General features: G+C 40.4%; 1 protein-coding gene across 2 annotated transcripts in view; it reads left to right on the forward strand.

Annotated features, from left to right (window-relative positions):
- The window catches only part of LOC129775671 (dymeclin), an 18,810-nt gene continuing 6,069 nt past the window's right edge, over positions 1 to 12,741 (forward strand). For both annotated transcript variants that reach the window (XM_055780668.1, XM_055780669.1), the window contains exons 1-6: positions 1 to 339; positions 474 to 620; positions 679 to 966; positions 1,032 to 1,136; positions 1,197 to 1,522; positions 1,584 to 1,753. In XM_055780668.1, coding sequence (XP_055636643.1) covers positions 197 to 339; positions 474 to 620; positions 679 to 966; positions 1,032 to 1,136; positions 1,197 to 1,522; positions 1,584 to 1,753 — 1,179 coding nt within the window. In that variant the 5' untranslated portion in view covers positions 1 to 196. The remainder of the gene's footprint in view (positions 340 to 473; positions 621 to 678; positions 967 to 1,031; positions 1,137 to 1,196; positions 1,523 to 1,583; positions 1,754 to 12,741) is intronic.

The following is a 12,741-nucleotide window of genomic DNA, read 5'->3' on the forward strand; positions in this document are numbered from 1 at the left end:
TTCTGGTAGCGAAACGTCAGGAGGCGAATAGTGCAGCTGTGGCACTGTCAAAGTGACTGCATATATTTACTCATCGTCGCTCGGCCAAATTCTAAATACGAAGTTTTATTTTCTCGCAAGTTTAGCACGGAACACAATCTGGCCCCCGAACGGGTTGGTAGCTTGACGCGGGATTGATGCGAACCAGTGCAGCACCATGGGTATGAATGTGAGCCGTCAAGCGGATTTGGCCGAAAACGAGTATCTGAAGCGGTTTGTTGGCAAAGAGCACATCCCGGCCTACAACGATGAGTTCTGGAATAGTTTCCTGCAGTATCACATCAATCTGCCAACAAATAGGTACTGTTTGAACGGCTTATCAGCGGGGAAGTGAAGCTAACCGTGACGATTATCATCAGACTTGATGAAAAAGCTTTTTTTTTTGTTATTTTAACTGTGCAATATTGAATTTGTTTCTATCGAACTCTTCACAGCCAAGAACAGTTAAGTTTGGATTCACGGCTGGAATCGCTCTGTCAGAGTTTCATAAGTCACAATCTGTCGACCGGCAATTTCGGATCGCTTATTAGCGTATACTTGATAAAGGTTTCGGAACTGTTGGCCTTATCCGATGCGGAGAGGTATGGGTTGTATATCGGAATTGGAACATTGAACTCATTTAATATTTGTTGCTTTCAGTACCGTTCATATCTGGCATGCGTTCAACGCTCTATTTATTATTCGTTCTTTGGTCAAGTATATGATCGAAACCGGTTCCGAGTACCAGCTGCTGCAGCACTTCGAGGCTATACCGCTCCCGCAGAACCATCATGAGGAACATGCGGGAAATAGTGGCGTGGTTGCGCTTAATATCGATCCTAAGGCAGGTGCTGAAACGAGGGCGGCAGTTGCGAAGCTAATCGATGGAACTAAGTTCGAGACCTTCCTCGAAGCTCTGGTCAACATTATCGTTGTGATACCGGTGAAGTATGCTGAAAGTCTCTTTGTAGAGGGGTTTCGTTCACATTTAGGTCATGGTTTTCTTTTTGCAGAGAATTCACATATCATCTCCATCTGGAAGCGGTGAATTGTTTGATCGTTCTGCTGTCCATCAGCCAGTTTTCCCAGCAAGGCACAGATAAATCAACAATTTTTAGGTATGAAAACGATTGCATGTTTGACGGACCTTTGTTTCTATATAAACGAATTCATTTCAGGACGATATACAAATGCCAACACGCCAACACACTGATGGGCGCATTGCTACATTTTTTAAGCCGAATGACGCAAGTTCCATCCACGATGTTCGGCTTCGGTAGTGGCGGCTCGTTTGTGTTCGGAATAGCGGAATCACTGTGGTCCATTCTGACGTTTTCTCGAAAGCAGCCGGACATTTTGTCCACCCACGACTTGCCAACTGCATTTAAGGACTACTATCCACTGGCCAACCAGAGTCTGCTGTTGATTTTAATACTGACCAATCATTGCACAACCAAGGAGAACCCGTACCGGGTTAGCCTCTTCGGATGCTCGGACTCGCAGGGTAATTAGTTTTCGTTTCCTTGTGATTGTAGAGCTGAATTGGAATTTTATGTTCTTACCAGAATCCCCAAAGGAAGATGTGGCCACATTCAAAATCGAGTTTTCTTCCCTATACAACACGCTGTGCAGGATTGTAACGATCGATCAGGCAACGCTACTGCTCTACTTGTTGCTGCATCGGAATCAAAAGTTCTACAAGTATGTGATGGCTCAGCAGAATTTGCAGCAATTGGTAAGTTGAATCCAGCGAAATAAGATGTGACCTCCTTTTGGATTTTGGATGAATTGAGGGAATATGAACAGTCAGATGGAGAAGAATTCCCTCCCCTGAAAACTAAGAAAAATCGTCTTAAACTATACTGGGTGCCTGGTCACTACGGTGTAGAAGGTAATGAAAAAGCCGATCTCTTAGCAAGATTTGGTTCATCAACTAAATTCGTCAGGCCTGAGCCATTTTGGGGATTATCATCATCATGCCTGAAATCCGAGCTCAAAACCTGGGAAATATCGATGATTGAAACCAACTGGAATACCCTATCAATACCAAGACAATCCAAATTATTAATTACACCTTATAACAGAATAACACGCAGGCAATTCAGCTTGTATGAGGCAGATTTGAGTACATTAACTGGTCTATTGATCGGACACTGTCCGAGCAGGTATCACCTTAAAAAAATCGAAAAACTGACAGATGATAATTGTCGTTTCTGCTATTTCGAAGCCGAAACTTCGGAACATTTACTGTGTCAATGCAGTACACTAATTCAGCGAAGACTGCGGATTCTTAGAACTTCTTCCTTCGTGGGGAGAGATGCAAGGTCCTAGTGCGTTTACCATATATTCCCTGAGTGATGGAACGAAATACGAACTACAATAGATCGAACCAATGATTGCAGTGGTTCAAGGCTCCTACAGTAGAAGATGATATATAACAGGGATGGCCAAACGGTAGTCCGCGATCTATCGATCGCCCGCGTAAGTATTCTCAGGCGCCCGCCTGCTGGTCTAGGATAGTGTATCTGCATAGTATTAAGATATCGATCTCAATGAAACATATTAGTAGGGAGATTTTTCGTGTAAGTTTCTGTTTAATTTTTGTTATACCCAAATTGTTATTTATTTGATTCTTACACATCCAGTTGTTCGACCAAAACTTGTACTAAAATGTTTCTGAAATGACAAATTGAAAATGTTGAAAGCAATTATAGATCCGGCATAAGATTCCGAAAAGCTATAAAAATAAATGCTTGTAGAAAACTTCGCCTTTGAAAATAGCAAATTACAGCATATGTCTTTTAATGAAGCTTTGTCATTCTTATTTTGACTAATTGTGTAAAATATTGCTATCGATAAATATAGTCATTAATAGAGCAGCAGTGATGAGTGGGAATTTAGGATATTCTAAAATTAGATATTAACAGCATGCCTGTATCTTTATAATTCAACATATTCAAACGTATTTCAATGATTTGGATTTACTTCTAAAGTATGCCCTCTATGATATTCACTTGAACTCGGGTCAAAAATTCTTAATACAAGAATAAGGTCGATTCAACAGCAATTGTCCACTAAAGAGAGTTTCATCGACAAGAAACGTTCCGTGGTGGAACAAAAGGCTTGAGCGGCTTCGTAAAACAGCACGGAAGCTGTTCAACAGAGCTAAAATTAATTCGGATTGGTCTCAATATAGGAGCGCCCTAACGGAATATAACAGAGAACTAATACGATCTAAACTAAAATCTTGGGTAAATAACTGCGAAAGCATTGAAAGTGCCCCAATCGTTGCAAGACTAAGCAAGACTCTTGCAAAAGACCACTCGAACGGGCTAGGTTCCCTCAAAAAGGATGATGAAAACTCACTTCCCGGGATCTATATCGGATCATTCTGATACCAGTCCTATAACCGCGACCTAAAATGTTCTCGAAGGTATCCTGAAAGTGCAAAGGAAGGCGCAAACATAGGGCCCTATTCCAGAAAACGAGACGAGCAGACGAGTGCTCGTCTCGTTTGTTTTCATATTCCAGAAGCCGAGCTCGACTAAAAACAGACGAGTAGCTCGTCTGGCTCGACGACCGTTTGACCGCGCTCGTCGATGAATCAGTCGAATCGTCTAGTTTGTTTGATGTGTTTGTTCACCTTGTTGATTGAAAGCATTGGTATTCTTCTGCTCCGCCTTTATCTTCAAAAATTGTTTCACGGTTAAACTAGTATTGCATAAGCAATGCATGTTTTCAACTGTAATCATCAAATTCAATTCTGTAATTGCAAGATTTCACAGATTTTCAAATGGGCCTCTTCCAAACAACACAACCAAATGTAAACATTGAACTCATATCCAGGGATGCTAGATGACTGTTTTGAATATATTAACACGGCACGAAAAGGATCTTAACATATTGAATGAAAATGAGTAATTCAAAACAACTACTTTATTGGAAATACATATATATATATATATATATATATATATATATATATAGATTTGAAACTTTTCTTGATAAATCGTTGATTAGGTGAACAAACACTGCCCCCAATAAATCCAAAATAACAAAATAGTCTGAGTGATGAAACCATATGCTCGAGGAAAAATATCAATGAAACCAAAAGATATATGAAACTTATTGAAAAATCTTTTTCGTCAAAAGAAACTGCATTATGCGCGTTTCTTGATATCGAAGGGGCTTTCGACAATGCTTCTTATGTATCAATGGCACAGGCTATGAGAAGAAGACATTTCGATGACTGCATAGTCGAATGGATCAAAGACATGCTCACGACAAATCACCTCGGAGCTGGGTGGGTCGTGGACATCTGTGATTGCAACGGAAGGTTGCCCACAAGGAGGGGTTCTATCATCTCTCCTTTGGTCACTGGTGGTTGACGACCTTCTGATTAGTTTGGAGGAGAATGGTTTCGAAACCGTGGGTTTTGCTGACGGTCTAGTCATAACGGTACGTGGCAAGCTCGACGATGTACACACTACGACTATGTACGACTTACACAATCATGGTGTATCAAAGAAGGTCTGAGCATAAATCCCTCAAAAATAACAATTGTTCCTTTCACCAAAAAGAAGAAACTGCATCTGCAGAGTCTAAATCTTGGAGGAGAGGAAATAAAATTCAGCGTTTCAGTGAAATATCTAGGCGTAATAATAGACGCTAAACTGAACTGCAACGCACACTTAGATGCAATTATCAGTAAGGCCAACATTGCCCTATGAGCATGTTCTACAATGATAGGCAGAACATGGGGCCTTAAACCAAAAATGGTTATGTGGGTCTACACAGCAATTGTGCGGCCTAGGATAACCTATGCCTCACTAGTATGGTGGTCAAAGACTAAGGAGACTGTAGCTACAAAAAAGCTAAACAAACTCTAAACAAACGACTGGCATGCGTTGCTATAACTGGAGCAATGCGAAGCACACCCTCAAAGGCATTGGAGGCTATCCTTCACCTGTTACCTTTAGGTCAACATTTTCAGCTGAAGGCTAATAGAAGCGCTCTAAAGCTAAAAAGATATAAAAAAAAATTAGATGGGGTCAAAACTGGTCACCTGAGCATCCTGAATCTCTTACCCGTAGGACCAACCTCAGAGATGAACAGCGATTGGATGGAACCTAGGACCAATTATGACATTCCATACAGAGAGTTCGAACTTTCTCGTTCAGTATGGGATGAGGGTGGTCCCAATGTTCGTAATGGTTCAATTCTGTTCAATACCGATGGGTCGAAAATGGGTAACAGAACAGGTGCTGGAGTGTATGGTCCCAGAATAAAAATTTCTGTAGCTATGGGGAACTGGCCAACAGTTTTCCACGCAGGCAGTAGCTGCAATAATAGAATGTATAAATGTCTGCCTTAAAAGAAATTATAGACATGCTAACATTTGCATCTTCTCAGACAGTCAAGCAGCACTTAAAGCCCTCAATGCTTTTAAGTGCTATTCAAAAATTGTCTGGGAATGCATTTGCCTTTTACGGCAACTATGTCAGATAAGTTCGGTACAACTGTACTGGATTCCTGGCCATTGCGGTATAGAGGGAAATGAACAAGCAGATGAACTCGCAAGACGCGGCTCAAGCTCACCCTTCACCGGTCCAGAACCATTCTGTAGAATTTCTGAATGTGTGTTGAAGAGTGAGCTGAAGAAATGAGAAGACCGGGAAGTAACTGCCAACTGGATGGCTGTACAACTTAACCAGTCAAAAAAATTTATCACGCCGAGTATTAAAATTACTCAACAATTGCTGAATCTTAATAAGAAAGACTTCAGCACATTCACTGGTCTTATAACAGGACACTGTCCGAGTAAATATCATCTCAAAAAAAAAATGGGTGGGTTATATCTATGATATAACCGCAAGGTTGACGTAGGACTTTTTAGCTTAGCAATCATTTGTTTGTATTGATTAAATTTTTGCTTGAATGAAACATACAGAATTCAATTCCGAATCCAATCCGAATTCAATTGAATTCAATATGTTTGCCTTGTAAGTGAAAACATTGAATAAAGGCCATGTGAGGTCAATTCATGCATTGTGATAGATTATGTTCTTCGTTACAAGTAAAAATTTTACGTTTGTATGATGCCTAGGACAAAATATGGCACTCAGTTTCGATTTTGACATGTATGTCGAACGCATATCGTTTAATCAAAAGGCGTTATTGCAGCAAATGGTTATCAACAGTTTGCCTAATCATCAAATGGTATGCGAATAAATTCAATGAGCAGAGGATATGATGGCATATCTTTCAATGCAATCTTGAACAACCGAGCCAAACCGTTGTGTTCGTACCCACTTTTGTAATCCGTGTTAGAAAAAAAAATTTCGGAGTGCAAAAAAAACATGCGTGTGCAGTAGTACTCCCAGCTTGCATGAATCAACAACTTCAACTTCTAGTTTTTATACTATAGAAGCTTTAAACTTCTATAGTATAAAATGGTTTTCTCTACCCGGTTTCTTCTCAATCCTCGATCTGCTTGACATCACAAGAACTGCTTGATTCCTATTGCACCGCTGGACTGAGGCAAATGATAGGAATCAAAAATGAAAACGATCGCATACTTGATCTGTGCTTCGTCAACGAAGAACTATGTGAGCACTGCACAGTCATGCAAGGACCATCACCACTTGTTAAAATAGTGCGACATCATCCTCCTATACTGGTGAATCTCAATTCGAAACCTTTCCGACAATTTCACGATGCTTCTGAAAGTGTTTCGTACGATTTCAGTAAAACTGATTTTACCGCGATGAACAATTTCCTCGCACAAATCGAGTGGATAGATGTTTTTCAAGGTTGTGACGCTAACCTCGCTGCATCGATCATGTCGAGTATTCTGCTGTATGCAATCGATCAGTTTGTTCCAGTGAAGACGAAACGTGAGGATACCAAGCCTGCCTGGTCAAATGGTACCCTGAAGTATCTTAAAAGAGTGAAGCAGTCTGCTTTAAGACAGTTCAGCAAGCACCGTACGGACTCAACAAGAGCGAAATATCTAAAGACGAATGCTGAGTATAAACAGCTAAATAATCGTCTCTACAGTGCTTATCAAGACCGTCTGCAGAGACGCCTTAAGGTAAATCCTAAAAGATTTTGGCGTTACGTCAAAGACCAACGTAAGGAATCCGGTCTACCATCTACGTTGACCAACGGTTTATTGGAAGCTGATACGACTACCGACATCGCTGACCTGTTTCGCTCTCAGTTCAGTAATGTAATGCAATAAACACATCGATCCGCAGGATGTTGCTGCTTCTACCAGAAACGTACCTCGACTTCTTGCTTCTGAGCTGGATTTTGTTATCACTGACGATATGGTAATTACAGCAACTAAGAGCATGAAAACCTCCACAGGATGTGGTCCGGACGGTATTCCATCACTCGTCTTGAAAGGTTGTGTAGACACACTTGCGTCACCTCTAGCGACACTGTTCAATCTGTCCTTATCTTCCGGTGTATTCCCGAGATGCTGGAAAGAGTCGTATGTTTTTCCAGTATATAAGAAAGGTTGCAAACGGAGCGTTTCGAACTATCGAGGTATTGCTGCATTATGTGCCACCTCGAAGTTGTTTGAGCTGATCGTGCTTCAGGCGTTAATGCAAAGGTGTTCACAGTATATCTCATTGGAACAACACGGATTTACGCCTAAGCGTTCCACGACCACTAACTTGACGTGCTTCACCTCGTTCGTGATACATCAAATTGAGAATGGACTACAAGTAGACGCTATCTACACCGACTTATCCGCAGCGTTTGATAAGATGAATCATCGAATAGCAGTAGCTAAATTTGACAAACTTGGAATGAGTAACCAAATGGTCATCTGGATCCGATAGTATCTCACTGGTCGTAGCATGGCAGTCAAAATTGGAGAGCATGTTTCATCACCGTTTCCGGTTTGGTCTGGTGTTCCGCAGGGCAGTCACCTAGGACCATTTTTGTTCCTGCTGTACATGAACGATGTCAAATTCACTATGAAATGTCTGAAACTCTCGTATGCCGATGACCTGAAGCTCTACTACGTGATACAGCAACCGCGAGACGCATTATTCCTGCAACAACAATTGGAAGCTTTTGCCGAATGGTGTCTAACGAACCGTATGTCGCTTAACGTGTCGAAGTGCTCCGTTATTTCATTCGGGTGTAAACACACACTCTTCTGCTTTGACTACACATTGGACTTGGGGATTCTGATCGACGCTAAAATGAGTTTTAAAGATCACGTCACATATGCTGTATCTAAAGCCACTTCGCAATTGGGGTTTCTTTTTCGCTTTGCCAAAAAATTTAAGGACGTTTACTGCCTAAAAGCCTTATATTGTTCAATTGTGCGTCCTATCTGGAATACTCATCCATTGCTTGGTCACCGCACTACCAAAATGGAACACAACGCTGGAGGGATCCTTTGAATTTGCCAAGCTACACAAGCCGATGTAAGCTCATCAACCTGGAACTATTGGACGCGAGACGCAAGGTAACGAAAGCATGCTTCGTTGCAAATCTCTTGCAGGGCAATACCGATTGTCCTATACTGCTCAGTATGCTGCACATTAATACCCGTCGTCGTCTTCTACGATCACACTCATTTCTCATCATACCTCATGCTAGAACGAACTATGGCCTACATGAACCAGTGCGGAGTATGTGTCGTGTTTTCAATAAGTGTTACTTTGTGTTTGATTTCAATGTGTCACAAGAATCGAATAAGCGCGAATTTAGACGATTTTTTTTGTTAGTTTACGGTGTTGTCAGTTTTAAAATTTGTGTTGTTAGTTTAAGTTAGTTTAAGTACTAATGTCATTGGGATGGAAATCATCTGTTGGCAAATACAAAGAAATACAAACTTGAAAGTTCATTCGCCTCTAGTGTCTGCACGATTTTCCCAGCTCCACAAAGGCAATCGAGTACAAAAGTACTCGCAGTTTGCATTTATTTGCAAAGCCGATTTCCCCAGATACCTTGGTTTTGAAGTCTGTGTTAGGGAATACAATTCGGTGAAAACAAAAATCCCCATACTTTTTTGTAATGCCGTTTTCCCCAAGGTTGCTTGGCTTTGATGGCTGTGTTGGGGAAATCGTAAATCGGGCCAATCAAAACGAGGCAGTTAGGGCGTTTAGACAATGCTTAACATTTTACAGTTATTCAATTGTTTATCTAATGTAAAATAACATTTTATTAATCGCGATAGATGCATAGAAATATTCCCTATCAATTGATGCAAACATCTTCCGATCCAGTAAGAAATGTTCGAGTTATAAGCATTCAGAATCTTTCATTTTTTCCTGCATGTTCTGTGTTTAGGTTTTCATTTTACCCCCCATATACAAAAAAATGGGGCATACCACAATAGTTCAAAATAATGGGCACAGTGGTTCACACCCAACAAGGGAAAAAATGCCCTCGAAAAGAGATATAGAAAATTTTACGGAACGAACGCAAATTCGAGATATTACACATAGCTTATAAAATGGGATGATTATTGAAACAAGCATTATCTATGCTTTTCAAATTTTTCGCATTTTTCAATTTTTTATATATTTTAGTATCTTCAGTTAAATGAGCCAAATTGTTTTTCAAATAAAACATTTTTTTCAGTTTTGTACAGTTTTGTATACATCAGAAAGTAATTCAAACGGAAATACGTGTAATTTTATTATTATTGCGGACGACTGGTATATTATCTTGAACTGCCCTTCCTTTGCGAACCTCTTTTCGGTCCAAAAGCGGCACCTCCCGAGTGAAGAACGGTCTGGTGTGACCGATTCCGGCGCACCGGCTTTGTCTAATACACTATATTACTATTTTAACTTTAAACAAAATTAGGATTAGTTGTAATTTCTTCAACGAATACATGAGAAAGTTGTTGTTCGAAAAACTTTTTCCCTGTAAAACTGCTCAACTTCTGATGTATGGACGACTTGTTGGAAATTGTAAGGGCTATCCATATAATTTTTGACGTAGAACTACGTCTTTCATTAAGGGTGCCAAATCAGAAAACAGGTCACGTTTTTATGAAATAAAGTTAACGTTAATAACTATTTTTGCTGCGAACGGATTTTGACGATTTACATACTAAACGAATCGGAAATTCCGTAAGATTTGTTTAATATGCTATACATTAGAATCTCCTGGTTTGTAAATGGTTAAAATTCATGAAAACTTTAAGCGTTTCCATTTTCCCATACATTTGTTCTATCCATTTGTGTGTTTTCTCGAACAGAGCTGTCAATAACGAGCAACTTATCGACGACCAACGAAGGGAAATCGTAGGATTCAAAGTCTCCGTGAACAAAGGAAAAGTAAAAGAATGAAGGGGAATACTTGCTTAGAGTATAAACAGTGGATCTCGCTGAGGCAAACTTTCATTCGACACCGGACTGTTGAGCAATCCAGTTCACTTTGCTTTCGCTGCGCTTCGATTTAAGATTGGACCCCACCAGTGTTGATTCAACTTGGGTATCATCGTTTGGTTTTTCTGTTCGTTTTTCGCGTTATTCGTATCGTGTGTTTTTCTTTCCGCGTCATAAATTGGACGCTTCGCGTAGTGTGTGATGAGCAAGAAGAAGAGGAAGGCAGGCTCGAGCCCTGCAAAAAACGAACGCTTTGCCAGGGGCAATAACATTTCAAGCAAGCGTCATCTAATGATGCACGCGATGTTGGTGCAGTGAAAAGCGCTCGCACTGAACCGAGCCTTCGCGAGTGTGACATCGCATCGAACAACAGCGACGTAGGCGATTTCGGCGCGTCGATCGAAAATGTAAACGCCGTTACCCAGGCAGCAACCAAAATCAAGCTCCCCCCGCTGGTGGTGAAGGCGGTCGCTCTTGACAAACTCATCAGCGAATTCGCATAGATGGGTGTTACAGCAGAGTACAAGCTGTGTGGCATAATTCACTCTTTTTCCAAGCAGTTTACATTGTATCTTTTCCGTCATCATAAGGGCTTCGTTGGTGCCTTTGAGAATGCATTGATGCATTAAACTGACGTTATGGCGAAGCAGGCGTTAAGGTTATGCGCCAAAAAATTATTTGGGGAATACCAAGCATCTTGAATGTCTTACTGGAATGTTATAAGTTATTTGGGTTCGCGTGCCAGTCGCAAAACTGCCTTCAACTAGGATTGCATTTGACCTAATATTGATCATAATGAAGCATTGCTACTGTTTTCGAGGTTGTCACCAAGAAAGTAAATGTCGTTCTGGAATTTTGTATGTGATTAGGTTTCGCTTGCCAGTAGCAAAACTTCCTCCACTAAGAGTGACAGCTGCGCTTCTCTTGAGCTTGAGAAAGTAATGCAACTTTTTTCGAGGCCAGTAATATGAACAGAAGCGTTTCTTTTGAGAATAGCGCAAAATGATGAGAAGTGTTTATATTCCTAGTAGTTTCAAGCCACCAATGTATGGCTCTGTATGCATGCTATGGCGAACGCTTGTTTGGTGCTTGGTTTACGTTGTACGAACGATGCGTAGAGGTGCGATTCCTTTGAGGCAATACTAAATAACATGTAGCATGATATTTGATACTTGCAAGTGTTGTCATTGTTGTTGCTTCCATGCGGTGCCAAAGATATATTGATGTAGTTATGAGATGTGGAATAATGGTGCTGGTGCAACATGTATATAATCGATTGTAGCCGAGTCTATATCAATTGCGAGAAAGGCCACCGGAATAGCGTTCGAGGTAAATTTTCAATGCATTGACATGAAATAAATGGCGACAAATCAATCAATTATCGTCAACTGATTCTACAATGAAAAAAACATTTCAGGGATTATTCTACTAAGCAGTTGTTTTTTAAAATTTCACAGCATTATAGAATAATATCCGAAGGTAATAAGGTAAAAAGCGACTTATATAAAATAACAGCGTAGTTCTAGGTCAACAATGCGGTCGTATCTTGGACACAACCTCCTATAATTCTTTTTTGTGAACTATGTTTTTGAAAAAAGTGAATTTATTTTATTGAAAAAATTTTTTTTCAGAAATAATTTAATACTGACATAATTTTTTTTCACTCGCCCACAATGACCAAAAGTTATTTAATGTTAACCTCGGATTGATGATTTTGTACTGCTTTCAATACTATTCCCCCTATTTCGTGCGATGAATGAAGTGAAATTGTTTTTTATTCTATTTGTTCATTTATTCAGGCTTTAGCTGTAACAGAGCCGGGTTTTAATCGTGAACATTTACAAGTAAATTGTAAATTACACAGTAGTTAATAGCCATTTAGGTGTAAGAGTTTTTTTTCTGTTCCATGGTAAATAACACAAAAGCACAACAGCCCGGTGTTTCTTACAGAGCAGAGCGGTTGTGTGGACGAATCGATTTTCATTCGACCGTGGATCGATCTCCATCGCTGATGATTTTTGGGTGAACGTAGTTAATCTATTGAGGGCCCTGAGTTTGAACTCACGATCGATCGCTTAGTAAGCGAACGCGCAACTAAGTGGTTACGAAGACCCCCAATAAAGTGAAATGGTTCGAGTTACTGGTGTTACTAGATTCTACTAGACTTTAATATTGAACAGAAGCTAAAAATAATGTGACTTCCAGAATAAAGCGAGTCATTTTGACGCGCCCACGGTTCTCTTACGAACTAGATGTTGCTTTCCTCTATGCATGCTGGAACACCCTGAAAGCAGCAACTAGCAGCACAGAATAGACCATCATCGGCTATGAACAACGTGAACAACGGAACGAATGG

Source organism: Toxorhynchites rutilus, chromosome 3 (genome assembly GCF_029784135.1).
Source record: "Toxorhynchites rutilus septentrionalis strain SRP chromosome 3, ASM2978413v1, whole genome shotgun sequence".
In the NCBI taxonomy this organism is placed as follows: Eukaryota; Metazoa; Arthropoda; class Insecta; order Diptera; family Culicidae; genus Toxorhynchites; species Toxorhynchites rutilus.